This window comes from Ranitomeya imitator, chromosome 2 (genome assembly GCF_032444005.1).
Source record: "Ranitomeya imitator isolate aRanImi1 chromosome 2, aRanImi1.pri, whole genome shotgun sequence".
Classification (NCBI taxonomy): domain Eukaryota; kingdom Metazoa; phylum Chordata; class Amphibia; order Anura; family Dendrobatidae; genus Ranitomeya; species Ranitomeya imitator.
This window is the reverse complement of record NC_091283.1, coordinates 555564765-555584580: the sequence shown is the minus strand read 5'-3', so window position 1 is coordinate 555584580 and position 19816 is coordinate 555564765. Positions and strand designations below refer to the sequence as shown.

The 19816-nt window shown below is 42.1% G+C and overlaps 1 protein-coding gene across 1 annotated transcript in view; it reads left to right on the top strand.

The window, feature by feature from the left end:
* Positions 1-19816, top strand: part of LOC138664937 (fer-1-like protein 4) — a 355430-nt gene that overhangs the window by 100660 nt on the left and 234954 nt on the right. Inside the window, exons 3-6 of the mRNA XM_069751990.1 lie at positions 8857-8945; positions 11478-11577; positions 15589-15683; positions 18416-18460. Coding sequence (XP_069608091.1) covers positions 8857-8945; positions 11478-11577; positions 15589-15683; positions 18416-18460 — 329 coding nt within the window. The remainder of the gene's footprint in view (positions 1-8856; positions 8946-11477; positions 11578-15588; positions 15684-18415; positions 18461-19816) is intronic.

Genomic DNA, 19816 nt, shown 5'->3' with positions numbered 1-19816 from the left:
AGCGGCGTAGCCCATTCCAACGCCCTGTCCGACAATAGAGACAAAATAATTCCCACCTTAGCCCGCTCTGTGGGAAAACGTGTAGCCAGGAGCTCGAGATGAATAGAGCACTGACTCACAAATCCCCTACAAAACTTGCTATCACCAGAAAATTTTTCTGGCAGCGGGAGGTGAGATAATGTCGGAACAGGGGTGGCAATGGACATAGTAGCTGCAGCCACGCTGGCAGCCTGTACAGCTACTGCAGTAACATCCACAGCTGAGGTCGCGCTCTCGAGAGCCGCCAACCTACCCTCCAGCTGCTGGATATGCCGCAGAGATTGCTGTATGTCTGTCATCACTAGCCAGACCCTGGCGCTAGTGTAATGTTAGGACTGGCGGAACGCACCAAGAGAGATGTAATGGATGCGTTCGCAGTCCGGGGTCCACCGTGCAGGTGAAACCTGCTGCTAGGACATGACAGACGATATGGCGGTACTCATAAGTATACACGCGTGGGTTAAACCTCACCCAGCGTGAAGAAAGCGATCCTGTTGCGTCACAGGATCGCGGTACCGCACATAGAGCGCGAGCAAGTGGTCAGCGAACTAGACCCCAACAGGGTTAGTAGTCCGATTAGACCCTTGCTGGCACTACACCACAACTGGGTGTGAAAAGTATATACAATAGAGACACCGAAGTGCAAACTGTGCCGTGCTGGCAGGCACCACTAAGTACCCAGACATGGGTCAGGAAGCGCACACAGGCGCGTGGCGCCGCACTGGCGGTCACAGCAGAGGACGCTGACACGTGTGTGACACGTTGAGTGTTAAGTCGGGCGCTAGATAGCAGCCATACACCATACGCGAACAATCATACAGTAGGGTAGGGGTATTTAAAGAACGACTTGCACTCACAACAAACACACGTATAAAGTTGTACACTAGCGCATGGCCGTGCGGTCATGCGCAGTTTATATAGCTGCAGGACAGGAAGCGGCCACAGAAACTTTGCCCTTCCAAGACCTGCCAAGAGGACCAATAGAATGCGCTGCAGAGTCTGAGCACATGACCCTCGATCTCCAACGGGAGATCTTGCCCTGGGCATGCTCAGTGTGCGCAGACAAGGACTTAGTCCCAGAGAAGTCCACTCGCTGCTGACCAGTATTGGCTTTAAAGGCAGAAGCTGGAGAAGCAGCAGTAACTCTTCTCACAGAGTCAGACTGAGCGAGACGCTGGGATCGACGTCCCTGCTGAGCAGGCTCCGCTGCGGCTGGAGGAGAATGGGAGACCGCAGCGGAGACGGATCGAGATTCCCCCTGTGCAGCAGAGGAAACTCGACTCCTAACAATGTGTAATCATTCTAGAATGAAAAGTTTAACAGCTGCCTAATTTACTTTGGACTTGTGTATCATAGAACCATAGAATGTTAGAGTTGGAAGGGACCTTCAGGGTCATCTGGTCCAACCCCCTGCTCAATGCAGGATTCACTAAACCATCTCAGACCAATGTCTGTCCAGCCTCTGTTTGAAGACTTCCATTGAACGAGAACTCACCACCTCTCATGGCAGCCTGTTCCACTCATTGATCACCCTCACTGTCAAAAAGTATTTTTCTAATATTTAATCCGTGTCTCCTCCTATTCAGTTTCATCCCATTGCTTCTAGTCTTTCCTTGAGCAAATGAGAATAAAGCCTTTTAGATATTTGTAGACAGCCATTAAGTCTCCTCTCAGTCTTCTCTTTAGCAAGCTAAACATTCTTAAATCCTCTAATTGTTTCTCATAAGACATTCTTTGCAAACTGGTCACCATCCTGGTAGCTCTTCTCTGAACTTGCTCCAGTTTTTCAGTGTCTTTTTAAAAATGTGGTGCACAGAACTGGACACAGTATTCCAGATGAGGCCTGAGCAAGGAGGAGTAGAGGGAGATAATTACTCCACATGATCTAGACTCTATGCTTCTCTTAATACATCCTAGAACTGTGTTTTCCTTTTTTGCTGCTGCATCACACTGTTGACTCATGTGCAATCTGTGATCTATTATTATACCCAAGTCTTTTTTACATGAGCTGATGCTTAGTTCTATTCTTCCAATTCTGTATATTTTTTTCTTTTTTATTGCCCTGATGTACAAGGTAGAGGTGTGTATTTACAATGATGGTCCAGCCATCTTCAGGGGATAGAGAATAGATGGAAGTAGTGAATGGGCTACACACACACATGACTTTGATTAGGGAACGTGACAGGCCGTTCTGAACAAATATGTTTTGAGGGACCGCCTAAAACTATGCAAATTGTGGATGGGCCTAATTTCTTGGGGAGAAGTCTTGGAGTCAGGAGTGAGAGGTACGGATTAGTGCAGAGGTTAGTCGAAAGTCATTTGCAGAGCGCAGTGGTCGGTTAGGCCGATAGACAGAAATAAGGGAGGAGATGTAAGGGGGTGCTGCACTGTGGAGAGCATTGTGGGTGAGAACAAGTACTTTGAATTGGATTCTATAATGAATAGGCAGCCAGTGTAACGATTGGCAAAGAGTGGACATGTCTGAATACCGATTAACTAGATGGACGACCCTGGCTGCTGCATTAATGATAGACTGGAGAGGGGAAAGTCGAGTAACGGGGAAGCCAATTAATAGAGCATTACAGTAGTCCAGGCGGGAGTGTATCAGGGCAACAATGAGGGTTTTTGTTGTTTCCATGGTGAGAAAAGGGCAGATTCTAGTGGTGTTCTTTAGGTGTAAGCAGCAAGAGCGGGCAAGAGATTGTATATGGGATGTGAAGGAGAGATCGGAGTCAAACATAACACCCAGACAGCGTGCCTGCTGCAGATTTGAAATTCTTCTTTGTCCTAACTTTCATTTAAAGACTGGTGCTGACTTAGAATAGAGTGAATACATGCAGGGAGGCTAGTACTTATCACACTTAGAGGGAATCTGTCACTAGGTTTTTGCTACCTCATCTGAGAGCAGCATAATTTAGGGAAAGAGAGTCCGATTCCAACAATGTATCACTTAGTTTACTGGGTGCAGCAGTTGTGATTAGTGATGTGCAACGTGCACAGATAGCAACTTATCTGAGCATGCTTGGGTGTTATCCAAGCATCTGGGCGTGCTCGCATATTATGTTCGAGTCCCTGTGGCTGCATGGTTTGTTAGGCCCCTCAACACATGTAGGGATTTCCTAACAAACAGGCAATCCCCGCATGTGTTGAGGCTGTCTAAGACAGTACTGATAAGATGTTATCTGAGCACGTTCGCTAAGCACTAGTTGTGATACAATCAGTTTTTAGATGTAGTGTCACAATGGAGCGGAGCCAGAAAACCGCAGCGTCTGGTTGCTCCTACTATGCTGAGAAGAAGCACTTCTCCAGTGTATTAAATGTGTTTACTTTTTCCAGCGGAACAGGGGTTAATCGTCCATATTGGAAAACTGCTACATTCATCTGTGCTCGGTTAGCCACTCCTTTTCCCTTTAAAATCCAGGCTCGATTACTTAGTTACCGTTAGTGTTAGCAATTTGCTGCTTGATCTTAGAGTGGGAGAAGCTGGTATTGTGAAGGAGTGCTGGAGGAGTTTATTAGTGACTGTTGCTTGGAAATCCCCTATCCTTCTCTGTTTTACTTTCTTCCCCCTCCCTACACACCCTGGTGAATACCTCTGTTATATGTGGGTGTATATTTTGTGTGTGTGGAGTTTTCAGTGTACCCTTGTCTTCATCACCCTGCCTGTCGGGTTGGTTTACTGCGGTACACAGTAGCGCCTCTTTTCCCCAGGTGGGGGAAGGGGACAGACGTAGGGCTTTTCTAGGAGATAAGGCAAGGGCGGAGGCCCTGGCATCTTCGCCATCTGAAGTATCCTGGGGAACAGGGCAAGCTAAGGTGCCCCCTGGTCCCAGGTAACTCGTCAGTCGACATGACATATAGTATGTAGCAGAGCTGAGAAAGCTGACCCCGCCCACACCACAGCTAAATATGTACATTGTCTATTGAAAGTGAGCTGCTTATTAGAGGAGGGGGCATGGTTGGATGACTGCTCATGAGAGCATCAGTTCTTGCAGTCATAATGTTCTAGTGATAAAACATGTATCGTATGGAAAAATGCAGCACACAGCTTAAAACATGGCACATCGCTGAAATCTGTCTCAGCTGCTACATTATGCTGTCCTCAGATTACATGGAATCAACTTAAATAATTATTTCTATCATCTGAGATGGGTACGTTTGCAAAGTGCTTGTAAAAACAGGCAACTTTGGAAATAACTTTTCATTAAATAGTGTCCAGTTCCCTGGATTTATTATTGCTCACACCCAAGGAGACCAGACACCACTACCAAACTTCTGCAGTGCTTACAAGCTTTTTCCTAGAAAACATTGAGGCACTGTGTGATCGCCGTAGTGTGTTGTGAGTTCTTAAAAGGGAATCTGTCAGTACGATCTACCATTCTAAGCTGTCTATATGGGCATGTAGGTCATCTGAAGTTAAAAAAAATGATACCTTGATATCTGCGATCCGATATCTTACATGTAAATGAGCTGTTCCAGGCTATAGGCCGGAGTCTGATCTCCCTGAGAATCTGCCTCCAGAGCTTATTTTTAAAGAAGGAGGCAATACTAGTGTGAGAAAAGTAACTAACACAGAACAATAAAACTTAACTGTGACTTCTTGCAAACACATATTTTGCAGCTCTTGAGCTCTGATGTGTTGCAACAATATTACAACCATGTCTGCCTGTGAGCTTGAAGCTGAGAGGAACCTGCAGATGTGTCAGGCATAATCACACACAGCTCTGCAGTGAGATCAAGAGAGCAGACGGCGGCCATTATACATCACACTGGTAGCTCCTTCATGTAAAAAAATCTCTGGAGGCAGATTCTCAGGGAGATCAGTGTCCGGGCCAAAGGTCTGGAACAGCTCATTTACATATAAGAAAAACATGGATGTCTCTGGAACAAGACATTGGATCACAGATATCAAAGTATCATTTTATTCAGCTTCCTGTGACCTACATGACAATTTAGATGGTTTAGGAGAGTTGATCTTGCTAACTGATTCCCTTTAATACCCGACAGCTTCAGTCCCACTCTTCTTCCTCTGCTGAAGACGAAAAGCTGCCTCGTATAGCAGGTTTGGGAGTGCACAATTTGGGCAAATGTCACTGTGATCCTGCTGGTAAGCACTGTCATTCAATTATTAGCACTGACCCCCAGAAATTTAGAAGTAAGGAGGCTTTGGGAGTGGTGCACTCCTGAAATAGAATTTGGCATTGACCATGTTACACTTTTCTACTATTGTATGCAGTCTAGGAAATCTTCTGTGAGTTAAAACTTCAAATTAATACATACATTACACCTTCCAAAATGATCTTGTACTGTGATTGGAACCCTGGTGCCCCTTTCCAAATAAAGCTGTCTTTTGGCAGATTACTAATGCGGCCCAACACACATTTTGCATTGTACAGGAAGTACATAAAGTATCCATCATGCCTATCAAATAAACAGGTAAGAATTCAGTACATGGCCAGGCAACGACAAGCATGACAGAAATTGCTCCACAGTAGTTATCAGATATTTCTAATAGATTGATCCTGACAGCTAATAGAGCAATTCTTATAGGAGATATCCTCATGAGAGAAATCATTATAGGGAATCTGAAAGACTAAGCAGATTTTTGCTATGCAATCTGAAAGAAGCATGATATAGGGGCAGAGACTCTGATTACAGTGATGTGTCACTTAGTTGGCTGTGTTTTGCTGTTTCAATACAAGTAGAAGATTATCACTACAGGACAACTGGCCTCGTGCATCCTAGTCCAACTACGCCCCCATCACTGATTTGCAGCTCTCTGTCACTGTACATTGTACACAGAGAGCTGTATGGGGAAAGTAAGGTTATACACATCTCTAAAACTGAGCTCTGCTAGATCTGCAGCAGAGAAAACTGTAATTTTATCATAACTCCTGCGCCCAGTAAACTAAGTGATACACTGTTGGAATCAGGGTCTATGTTCGTAGCTCATGTTGCTATCAGATTACATAGCAAAAACCTGCTGTCAGATTCCCTTTAAAGCAATCAAAAACCTACAGAGCCTTGCGAAAGTATTCGGCTCCCTGGGACTTTTCAACCTTTTCCCACATATCATGCTTCAAACATAAAGATACCAAATGTAAATTTTTGGTGAAGAATCAGCAACAAGTGGAATGCAATTGTGAAGCTGAAGAACATTTATTGCTTATTTAACATTTTTGTGGAAATTCAAAAACTGAAAAGTGGGGCGTGCAAAATTATTCGGCCCCTATAACTTAATACTTTGTTGCTTGGGGTATGTGTCTATCAGTTTTGTACATCGAGAGACTGAAATTCTTGCCCATTCTTCCTTGGCAAACAGCTCAAGCTCAGTGAGGTTTGATGGAGATTGTTTGTGAACAGCAGTTTTCAGCTCTTTCCACAGAGTCTCGATTGGATTGAGGTCTGGACTTTGACTTGGCCATTCTAACACCTGGATACGTTTATTTGTGAACCATTCCATTGATTTTGCTTTATGTTTGGGATCATTGTCTTGTTGGAAGACAAATTGCCATCCCAGTCTCAGGTCTTATGCAGACTCCAACAGGTTTTCTTCAAGAATGGTCCTGTATTTGGCTTCATCCATCTTCCCATCAATTTTAACTATCTTCCCTGTCCCTGCTGAAGAAAAGCAGGCCCAAACCATGATGCTGCCACCACCATGTTTGACAGTGGGGATGGTGTGTTCAGGGTGATGAGCTGTGTTGCCTTTACGCCAAACATATCGTTTGGCATTGTTGCCAAAAAGTTTCATTTTGGTTTCATCTGACCAGAACACCTTCTTCCACATGTTTGGTGTGTCTCCCAGGTGGCTTTTTGCAAACTTTAAACAACACTTTTTAGGGTATGTTCACACGTTCAGGATTTCCATCCTTTTTTTTTCAGGACTGTTTTTTTAAAAAACTGCAGCTCTTGGCAGAAAACGCAGGTCCTTTTTTTGGTCCTTTTTTGTCCTTTTTTGATGCGTTTTTTGATCCTTTTTTTTTATGCAGTTTTCTAACCCTAACCCTAACCCTACCCCTAACCCTACCCCTAACCCTACCCCTAACCCTAACCCTAACCCTACCCCTACCCCTATTCTAACCTTAGTGAAAAAAAAAAAAAAAATCTTAATTTTTTTATTGTCCCTACCAATGGGGGTGACAAAGTGGGGGGGTGTCATTTACTATTTTTTTATTTTGATCACTGAGATAGGTTATATCTCAGTGATCAAAATGCACTTTGGAGCGAATCTGCCGGCCGGCAGATTCGGCGGGCGCACTGCGCATGCGCCCGCCATTTTGCAAGATGGCGGCGCCCAGGGAGAAGACGGCCGGACGGACACCGGGACGCCGGGTAAGTATAAGGGGGGGAGATTAGGGCACGGGGGGGGCATCGGAGCACTGGGGGGGGCATCGGAGCACGGGGGAGGGGCATCGGAGCACGGGGGGCGGGATCGGAGCACGGGGGGGCAGCCACACTCCGCCCACGCACTTCCGCCCGCTCCCCCGCACTTCCTGCTGCAGCGGTTCTGCACATCAAATCGCAGTAAAACCCGCAGATATATTTTTGATCTGCGGGTTTTACTGCGGTTTTGACCTCACAATGGAGGTCTATGGGTGCAGAACCGCTGCGGTTCAGGAAAAAGAAGTGACATGCTCCTTCTTTTTTTCCGCAGCTATTCTGCGCGGCTTTTTAAACGAAATTCCGGATCATGTGCACAGCAGTGACTGTTTTCCATAGGGTTACATTGTTATGTACCCTGCATGGAAAACAGCTGCGGAACCGCAGCGGCAAAACCGCTGCGGTTCCGCAGTAAAAAACGCACTGTGTGAACATGGCCTTATGGATATCTTTGAGAAATGGCTTTCTTCTTGCCACTCTTCCATAAGGGCCAGATTTGTGCAGTGTATGACTGATTGTTGTCCTATGGACAGACTGTCCCACCTCAGCTGTAGATCTCTGCAGTTCATCCAGAGTGATCATGGGCCTCTTGGCTGCATCTCTGATCAGTCTTCTCCTTGTTTGAGATGAAAGTTTAGAGGGATGGCTGGGTCTTGGTAGATTTGCAGTGGTATGATACTCCTTCCATTTCAATATGATCGCTTGCACAGGGCTCCTTGGGATGTTTAAAGTTTTGGAAATAATTTTGTATCCAAATCTGGCTTTAAACTTCTCCACAACAGTATCACGGACCTGCCTGTTGTGTTCCTTGGTCTTCATGATGCTCTCTGTGCTTCAAACAGAACCCTGTGACTATCACAGAGCAGGTGCATTTATACGGAGACTTGATTACACACAGGTGGATTATATTTATCATCATTGGGCATTTAGGACAACATTGGATCATTCAGAGATCCACAATGAACTTCTGGAGTGAGTTTACTGCACTGAAAGTAAAGGGGCCAAATAATATTGCACGCCCCACTTTTCAGTTTTTGAATTTCCACAAAAATTTAAAATAAGCAATAAATATCGTTCACCTTCACAACTGTGTTCCACTTGTTGTTGATTCTTCACCAAAAACTTACATTTGGTATCTTTATGTTTGAAGCATGATATGTGGGAAAAATTTTGAAAGTTCCAGGGGGCCGAATACTTTCGCAAGGCACTGTACATGGAACATTATTTTGCTTTATTATAATCAGTAGTGATATGAAGGGTTGCCAATGTCATAGATGATTTCAGTAATATGCTCACGCTACTGGAAATTGAACATGGAATAAATCTATAAATCAATGTCAACCATTACAATGCAGATAAAATCTTATTAAATCAAGGAAGTTATGTAGTAAGAAGCACTCTAACGCAATATGGTTTCATTTTTTTTTTTTACAGAATTTTCGATGGCCTCACTATGGGAAAATTGTTTCAGAGGAAGTTCTTACTGTGAAAGTTTACAATTGTAGCAAAGTTTTCACCAACAGGTACATTTACAATCTGTTGTATGGGACCACAGATATTAATGAAATATAAAATATTTAATATTATAACATCTATCATTTTTTAGTTATTTCAATGGAACTGAAAATAAAAGGAGTAGATTTATGTTTCTGTGGCAACAGACTACAAACAAACCCTGAGTAGTCAGATCTAGCTGTCACGTTGTCCCATCAATACTTAATTCTTACTGACATAGATTTCATTAGTTATGAAGAACTAGAAGTCAGATAGCAATAGGCACAAGGGAAATTGTGTTTTAAAGGAAACTTGTCACCTTGGACTACTGTACACCATTTACTTGTAGATATAGAGTTAGTCTGCAGGTAAATACCGCTACAATGCTTCCTGGCTGCCTTACCGAAAGTGCAGCAACCCAGAGGACATGAAGTAGTTATCTCCTAAGAGCCATCAGCTTTCAGTCATGGGAGCGTACATATACAGCTACAGTCGCCGCTCGCAGCATTCCCTGGTCTTTTGATTGGCACTCGGCTCGGTGGCACATCTGTGCACAGTGAGCCATCAATCAAATTGCCCTGGCATGGTATCAGCTGCTGCTAATAGTATAGTGAGTGGCGGTGTGAGCAGTGACTGTAGCAGCTCCATGCACACCATGATGACAGAAAGTTGGCGGCTCCCAGGGGGAAATAAGTTAATTTTCATAAGTTCTCCAAAGACATACTAAAGGAGAATTTAGATTGTGAGCCCCAATGGGGACAGTGATGATGATGTCTGTAAAGTGCTGTGGAATTAACGGCGCTATATAAGTAAGCATAAGTACATAAATGAATGAGATTTGTCCCTGTAGCCGAACTTTTGGTAAAGTGGCCGGGCAGCATTGTAATGCTATTTACAGTACCTGCAGATTAACTATATACAGCTCTGGCAAAAATTAAGAGACCACCACATCAAAACCCGGTCATGGGCAGCCCAATCTCCAGACCTGAACCCCATTGAAAACCTCTGGAATGTAATCAAGAGGACGATGGATAGTCACAAGCCATCAAACAAAGAAGAACTGCTTACATTTTTGCGCCAGAAGCAGTGTGAAAGACTGGTGGAAAGCATGCCAAGACGCATGAAAGCTGTGATTAAAAATCATGGTTATTCCACAAAATATTGATTTCTGAACTCTTCCTGAGTTAAAACATTAGTATTGTTGTTTCTAAATGATTATGAACTTGTTTTCTTTGCATTATTGGAGGTCTGAAAGCACTGGGCTTTTTTCTTCGTTTTGACCATTTCTCCTTTTCTGAAAAAAAAAAATACAAAAATGTATTGCTTGGAACTTCAGAGACATGTTGTCAGAAGTTTATAGAATAAATTAACAATTTACATTTTACTCAAAAATATACCTATATAGAGAAAAATCAGACAAACTGAACATTTTGCAGTGGTCTCTTAATTTTTGCCAGAGCTGTATCTACAGGTAAATAGAGTTTTTTTTTTGAGGCAACAGGTTCTCTTTAAATTAAAGGGAACCTGTCACCTGAATTTGGCGGGACCAGTTTTGGGTCATATGGGCGGAGTTTTCGGGTGTTTGATTCACCCTTTCCTTACCCGCCGGCTGCATGCTGGCCGAAATATTGGATTGAAGTTCATTCTCTGTCCTCCGTAGTACACGCCTGCGCAAAGCAAGATTACTAGTACAGGCGTGTACTACGGAGGACAGAGAATGAACTTCAATCCAATATTTCGGCCAGCATGCAGCCGGCGGGTAAGGAAAGGGTGAATCAAACACCTGAATACTCCGCCCATATGACCCAAAACTGGTCCCGCCAAATTCAGGTGACAGGTTCCCTTTAACTATATAGAATTTCCAAAAGTACTTACTGGATTATTATTAAATATTAAACTACACAGTCCAATATATTAAACAATTGAATATATCCTCAACAAACTAGAATCAATACATAACCCTAAAAAAGTATCTTAGGATAAAGAGGGTCCATTCAAGAAAAGATTTTTTTTTAAAATAATAAATATTTTATTTCCAAAAGATATACAAAAATATTTAAAAATCCAAGCAGGTATTATCCTAAGATACTTTTTTAGGGTTATGTATTGATTCTATTATTAAATATTGTCTAATTAGAAGATGTAGCTAGGTCAGTCCTCTTTTCTTTTACAGCCGATACATAGACAGAAAAGGGGTCTGAAAATGTCTAGCTATTGAATTGGGTCAGACTGCTAATTTCATTAATACAGATCAACACTTACATCTGGAAATAAGGGCACCACTTGATAATTCAAGTGTACTAATAACTTGGATATATTTACATTTCAAACATATTTATACATTATTTTTTCAAGTAGACAGCCCCTTCAAGTCATCTTGTGTCGTGATATAGAGCTCCTATAACTTTGAAAAACCGATTTTTTGTCGGATTGCACTCGTCCGCTTTTCTTGCCTATGAGTATGAGCCCTAATGCTGATATCGTTATGCAGAGTGACTTAGATTGGCTGGTTTAATGGTGGGCTCCATACTTTGCAACTTATTTTTGCTTTTCTGCTCTAGATTATTAGGGAAATTGATCATCAGTTTACAACATCTTCCAAAAAGCGGTCGGCTCATCCTTACAGAAGCTTTAGTGGACAAGAACTACAGCATCACTGGGGTAGGAATAATAAAAAAATAATAACAAATATATTATTCTGAATACTTACTTTGTGTTTAACAGTAAAACATCTTCTAGTATGCAAAAAATGGCCTAGGCCTTGGGTGGTCATTGGTTGCATTCATGAGTTTGAGGTGTGGTGGGTCATAACAAGATAAAGTCCTAAAGCTGTCTAATAAAAATAGTTTTCCAGATGTCTGTGTGCAGTCACTCAATGGAAACATTCTAGTTCACATTCATAGGTCAAAAATCTATTCTGATAATGTCCAGCTGACAGGTGCATGGCTTGCAAGATGGATCTCAAGAGGTTGTGAAGGTCTCAACGCTCATCTGGTCTGACATCAAGTGTGGAGAAATACAACTGTATACTTGTGGGAACCTCTCTAAGCACCTACACACCCTAGGAGTGCCGTATTCACTATATACACAACTGTATACTGGTCAGGACAGTTGCTGACTCAACCACCTGGCGCACAACGAGTATCATACATGGGATCCATTAATGGCACCTTGTGTATGTAGGATGAAAGTCTATTAGACGTTCACATACAAGACTGCATTAGCTGTTTATGTGTATCATCAGTGTTTAGGACATATTTATAGCAGTTTTGCTGACCATTTGTTCCTAATAGAGATAAGCTGGCTTGAAAGGTCTCTGGCAGTATCTTCAATTGCATTTAGGTCAGAGGTGTTAAACTGCATTCCTCGAGGGCTGCAAACAGGTCATGTTTTCAGGATTTCCTAGTACTGCACAGGTGATAATTTAATCACCTACACACATAATGATTACAGCATCTTGTGCAAAGCTAAGGAAATCTTGAAAACACGCATGGTTTGCAGCCCTCGAGGAATGCAGTTTGACACCCCTGATTTAGGTAAGTTGACCACAGGCATTAAATGACCTCCAATGGGCTACTTGCAAACTGGTCAGTGGTCATTTAATGGCCTGTTTCAACAAATCCGACTGCCCTTCCATGTATTCAGAGCAATCATTATTAAAATTGTTGAGCATATGCCATCATACAAGATAAAATTAATTTTGCTCATTTGTCGGGTTTGTACTAACCTGCTTAGGATGCTCATTCATGATTATCGACCTATGCAAACGGGCCCAAACTCTCTGGTCTAACCAAGCATGCATGCATATGGGAAATTATCCAGGAGGGATTGTTTTTGGCCAAATGACAACTTTTAAGGCAGTATGGACTCCTTTTATTGTATTGTTATGTTCACTGTCTGGAAACCAGACACAATTCAGACATTAACACTTAGACTGCACATTGAATTTGGAACCAACATGGGTGGTGCAGCCAAAAATGGCTCTATACTGCGGATACATTGCAGTATAATACAGCTGAATGAAGATGAAAATTCCACAGGTATAAACTTTTTGCATCTTTCTTGTCTTGCTTGCAGTACCCTGAAGGTTGCAGTGAGACCCCAAATCACATACGTTACCCTGCAATATCACAGCGGCATAGAGCATTACCTAGTAATGCCACCCGTGTTGTGGCCAAATTTCCCTTACAGATGAGGGGGGCCTCTTGACATTGCTGTTACTCAAATGATAGCAATAAGAGTTAATCAGCATCCAATCTGTTGCATGTTCCACAGCCAAATGCATGTTGTCCGTCTCTTTCTCTGATGACTAATAACATAGTCCAATGAGTCAGCTGAGAAATGCTTTTCACTTGCACATAGCCGCCCCATCACTTCTCACCTGCTTCCTGCCCAGCTGCATTTTTATGATGCTGTTCTTGGACTGTTATTATTGTGGTTTAAGGTTTTTGTTCCTTAGTTTATTAAGAGCCAAGAAGCATAAATCTGACAACCGAAAACACAGCAGTATTGCTATTCAAAGATGTGATGACCTATGAACAATGCACAAGATTCCTAACTACCTGTGTGTCCTGTCTGCGAGCTTCCTTAAAATATATGATAAAACAGATATTTCTAGAGAATCTGAAAACGTTTATATATAGGGTGGGCCATGTATATGGATACACCTAAATAAAATGGGAATGGTTGGTGATATCAACTTCCTGTTTGTGGCACATTAGTATATGGGAGGGAGAAAACTTTTCAAGATGGGTGGAGACCATGGTGGCCATTTTGAAGTCAGCCATTTTGGATCCAACTTTATTTTTCCCAATGGGAAGAGGGTCATGTGACACATCAAACGTATTGGTAATTTCACAACAAAATCAATGGTTTGCTTGGTTTTAGCATAACCATTGTTATGTTTTATCCATATAAATGGCCCACACTGTATAATCCTCATAGAGACAGTCTCAAGTTTGGAAGTTATCCCCTAGCTGCAGTATAAACTACACCTTCCTGATCTTTGGAGGTCTGGTCACTTTGACCCCCACCGATCCCGAGAGCTGGGGCTCAGATGAATTTCATGTGAATAGAGCGGTGGTAGATCATGCACATTGTAATCTCTGGCATTCCTATTAACAATTAATGAAGTAGCAGTGTGGATGATTGACCAATGCTCCCAATAATCAGACCTGAAGCAATCGTGAAGTTGTACCATAGCAAATTGATAGGGGATATCTTCCAAACTTGAGAATATCCCTTAGAGCTGAGCCAGACGGCCGTATAACTCGCCCGATGATCACATCGCACTGCACACACTGGCCTGGCACATCTCCTGACCTGAGCAAGGCAGTATAATGTATTTCTATGCAGCTGTCAAGCTCAGGTCAGGAGAGCCTGTGAAGGGAGCCAGGGCCGTAGTTGTGGCTGACATATATTGCTCAATGACGCCCTGGTCTCCCGCCACACACATACAATGTCCCCTTTGCAGTGTACCTTCTTTAACGCCTTTGGGTCCCTCTGTTCTTCTGTGGGTTCACTCCTGTTGGTTTCATGCAAAGAGAGATAGAGTCCAGTTTCAACTTGTAACAAACAACTTTACTTGAATCCATTCGCAGTACGTCCAGTTCAGTTACAGCAACATCACAGGGAACATCACAGTACACATCCTTGTCTTTTTCTGTGCTTTTCCCCAATTCTTCTAGAATGCTCCCAGATCGTACCGACTTGTCCAGTAATGCAGCGTTCCTTCTGTCCAACTTAACTACCTTCAGGTGTTCCCCTGTCCGTTTTGACCCAGACATAAGGGCATCTGTCCAAGTAGTCAGCTGCCACATCTTGATGCTGCCCTGCATTCCACTGCTGCTGTGTCCTTCAGTTCCCAAGCCCTGGACAACTGGGCTCCTAGCTTAAAACATTACAGGGTCCACTGTGTGGCCGGGTTCTAAGGCCCTACGGCACTGTCTGTGCTCCCTGGCCCTACTGACTAAAATCCTGGGAACTTGCTGGCTTACTACAATTGGTCCCTCCTAGATTAGCTATTACTTATCTTGTGCTAAAGTCCCATGATGCCCCCTCTAGTGGACCAATCATATTACTTCACCAGAACACCTTATACAGTTATATAAATTGCACATCAATCATTAACTTAGAAAGAGTGGTGGGGTAAAAGTCAGTCCTGGTACGCCCATTACACGCCGACAGCCAGTACGAGGTTTACGATGTGATTCTCGCACGAGAAATACTGCAGTCTGTCTCTGCCCTTAAGGATATGCTCACACATTTTGACACTTGCTTTCGGTGTAAAAATCTGCAACGAAAATCAACTTAAAAACATATTTTACTTTTTTCAATAGAAACAATACATTGTCTTTGATACACTCACTTTTTTCTTAGTTTCAAAATGGATCCATTTATTGACAAGTCAGTTATTGAAGCAGATCTTTGGGTGGATTCTGCCCTAAAATTCTGGTGAATAATGACAATCATATTGTCTCCATTTTCATGCGTACCCACAACAGTACACACTTCAAATGTAGAATCCTGGATTCTGATTCAAATGCACATGACATTTTTCTGGTTTGTATTTGCTCCATGTGATTCTACCATCTTCCATAGATCTTAAAAGGCTGTGAGTTATAATCTTTCTGCATAAGCGATGACTCTATACCTTTCTCCCTACGACTACAGATAAATGTTGAGCTGGATATCCGTTATCAGCCTGCTGAAGGTGCAGTTGGTGCTTGGGTTCCAGATGACTTTTTATTTGCCACAGTGGAAGACAGGTAAGATTAATCTCTGGATCCCTTCAATATAGTAAAGCACTTGTACCTATGATATTCTATTGGGCTGTGCACATGTCCGATTTATCTTCCTCTGATTGATAGGTCTGCAGAAAAAAAAAACTGAGACATCTCCAATTTTGATCTGAGGGTCAATTCGGCTGATCTGATGGATTGATCTGAGGATTAATTCGGATCACATTGGCAATGCAAGTCTATGGGTCTGTGAAGAAATTAGAGCGCACTCGAATGACATACGAGTGAGGTCCGATTTTCAAAGACTGACAAAATGGAAAAGGTGGAAAAACTGTCTCTTCACATCCGAGAAAAACTGATGCCATTTTGATCAAACTGATCCAAGTTTGATCAGAATAATCAACAATTTTTCTCGGATGTGGAGAAATCGGTTGTGTGAACCTACCCTTAGAATGAAGTGGCAATGTGCATGATCAGCTGCTGTTCCATTCATTCCCTGAGCTTGGCTTTTTCTGGCAGTGCCATAGTGAGTGAATGGATGCAACCTGCAGCTCCATTTTCTAACTGTGATAAAAGTGGCCAGTCTGGGATAATAAATTCCCTTTTCTGCTGATTGGTGGCGATCCTAACGGTTAGACCCCTACTGTTTAAGAAGTTATTACTTATCCTAACATAAATTTTCCAAAGTGATTAGATGGCCTCTAAAGAATGGTGATTTTTTTGACAAGGCAGGAGTCTTGTCACACAATTCTACCATAAATGTTATAACATGATACAAACCATAATCATCCAGAAAATAAGGAACTTTTTAAATCAAATGCGTTCTCTGCTCATCACTTTGCAATTTATTACAAGGCGTAGGATTACCTTGCACAATATCGGGTATGATTTATCAAAAGTATTAGACACATTATGGTTCATTGTAATTATACAGGTCCTTCTCAAAAAATTAGCATATAGTGTTAAATTTCATTATTTACCATAATGTAATGATTACAATTAAACTTTCATATATTATAGATTCATTATCCACCAACTGAAATTTGTCAGGTCTTTTATTGTTTTAATACTGATGATTTTGGCATACAACTCCTGATAACCCAAAAAACCTGTCTCAATAAATTAGCATATCAAGAAAAGGTTCTCTAAACGACCTATTACCCTAATCTTCTGAATCAACTAATTAACTCTAAACACATGCAAAAGATACCTGAGGCTTTTATAAACTCCCTGCCTGGTTCATTACTCAAAACCCCCATCATGGGTAAGACTAGCGACCTGACAGATGTCAAGAAGGCCATCATTGACACCCTCAAGCAAGAGGGTAAGACCCAGAAAGAAATTTCTCAACAAATAGGCTGTTCCCAGAGTGCTGTATCAAGGCACCTCAATGGTAAGTCTGTTGGAAGGAAACAATGTGGCAGAAAACGCTGTACAACGAGAAGAGGAGACCGGACCCTGAGGAAGATTGTGGAGAAGGACCGATTCCAGACCTTGGGGAACCTGAGGAAGCAGTGGACTGAGTCTGGGGTGGAAACATCCAGAGCCACCGTGCACAGGCGTGTGCAGGAAATGGGCTACAGGTGCCGCATTCCCCAGGTAAAGCCACTTTTGAACCATAAACAGCGGCAGAGGCGCCTGACCTGGGCTACAGAGAAGCAGCACTGGACTGTTGCTAAGTGGTCCCAAGTACTTTTTTCTGATGAAAGCAAATTTTGCATGTCATTCGGAAATCAAGGTGCCAGAGTGTGGAGGAAGACTGGGGAGAAGGAAATGCCAAAATGCCTGAAGTCCAGTGTCAAGTACCCACAGTCAGTGATGGTGTGGGGTGCCATGTCAGCTGCTGGTGTTGGTCCACTGTGTTTCATCAAGGGCAGGGTCAATGCAGCTAGCTATCAGGAGATTTTGGAGCACTTCATGCTTCCATCGGCTGAAATGCTTTATGGAGATGAAGATTTCATTTTTCAGCACGACCTGGCACCTGCTCACAGTGCCAAAACCACGGGTAAATGGTTTACTGACCATGGTATTACTGTGCTCAATTGGCCTGCCAACTCTCCTGACCTGAACCCCATAGAGAATCTGTGGGATATTGTGAAGAGAAAGTTGAGAGACGCAAGACCCAACACTCTGGATGAGCTTAAGGCCGCTATTGAAGCATCCTGGGCCTCCATAACATCTCAACAGTGTCACAGGCTGATTGCCTCCATGCCACGCCGCATTGAAGCAGTCATTTCTGCCAAAGGATTCCCGACCAAGTATTGAGTGCATAACTGAACATTATTATTTGTTGGTTTTTTTGTTTGTTATTAAAAAACACTTTTATTTGATTGGATGGGTGAAATATGCTAATTTATTGAGACAGGTTTTTTGGGTTATCAGGAGTTGTATGCCAAAATCATCAGTATTAAAACAATAAAAGACCTGACAAATTTCAGTTGGTGGATAATGAATCTATAATATATGAAAGTTTAATTGTAATCATTACATTATGGTAAATAATAAAATGTAACACTATATGCTAATTTTTTGAGAAGGACCTGTATACTCAATAAATCTACTACAGTTACAATATCTCACTGGTGATTATTATACAGCATACATACAAATACACGTAATATCAGTTTATAAAACAAGAGGATATCGACAGCTGGGTCCTAAAATGTTATGGCATCCACTAGAGTTTTAATGGTGTTATTTAATACGTGCTATGTGATGTTGATTAGTGCCACGTGATAATATTTATTATTTTTTGACAGCTCAACATTGGTTTTTCGAAATGTTGGATTTCAAGATGCAGAGGAGTAAGTATAATGATGAGCTCATTAACAAAGAATGCTTCGAGTATGACCCTGCTATATAATACCGCTATGCACTACAGTAATAACAGATGATCACCAGGGGTACTGAGCTTGAGTATCTGGGAATAGCCATTAAGCAGTATGATGTAGCGGTGGCACACCATTCTGTAGACTGATTACATCAAGGTGCAGCTGGAGCTGGCCTTTAGTAGGTACTCTAAAGGGCATAAATATCTCTGTAGTTGAAATCCCCTTTAATGGAGTATTCTCAAGTTTAAAATGTATCCCCTATGCATGGGATAGGGGATAAGTTCCCAGTCGCTGATAGTCCAACCCACTTTGCAGACACAGACAGAAAAGGGCCACTGTGCAAGAACAATTTGTTGGCCTGTTGCAGTCCAATAGCTCATCATTATTCTTGGAGGGAAAATTGGGATCCCTTACTTCTTGTACTAACAATATATCTGCCTCTGACTAAGATCCCCATTGATCCCAAGAACTGGGACTTTGAAGAGCCCTGTGTGAATGTAGCAGTGGTTGAGGATGTGCACTGCTGCTCCATTCATTCCTATGGGATTGCCGAAGACCAGCAGTGCGCAGCGCTCAACTATCATACCGCGGTCTGATTTAGAATTAATGGAGCAGCAATGCGCATGATTGACCTTCGCAACATTCTCAGGATTAGTGGGGGTCCAAGCAGTTGAATTAACTCCAATTGGTAAATTATCCCCTATAACTTCCAAATTTGAGACTAGCCCCTTTAAAATTGAACTCTAAAATGTACTTCTCAATCATTCATAATTGGTTTGGTGGGGATCAAGCTCATGGGTTCACAATCACTACTAATATTGACAACATTCTAATACTGTCATGGCCACCTCAATGGTTAAAAGGAGAAAAAAAATGCCAATTCAATCCAATGTACAGTAACAGTTGTTCAGGGAATAGTAGTAATATTGACAACTAGACATGAAAAGTAAAGATTTTTCACATTGGAAGCAGACTGACCAAAATACATTTTTGTGTTAAAGCTTTAACATTATAGTGCTGGTGAAAGATTGCATCTAATTGGATATTTCTGATGTGTTGTTAGCAGCAATGAAAATAATAAAAACATTGAATACGTTTTTAGTTATTCATTATTTTGTTGCTTAGGTGCAACTATTTAATGTAATATTAATTTTAATATTGGAGGCATTTTTTAGTAAAGTTACAACAGTTACTGCAACAATTCTCCAAAGCTGATTAGAAAGTGTAATTTTGTCAGCATGATCAATCAGTAATGCAGTGATGATTTATTATGCTGCTAATTGAAAGGTGGGAAAAATGTCCTCTGAAATAAAACAGAAAAATGTCAAG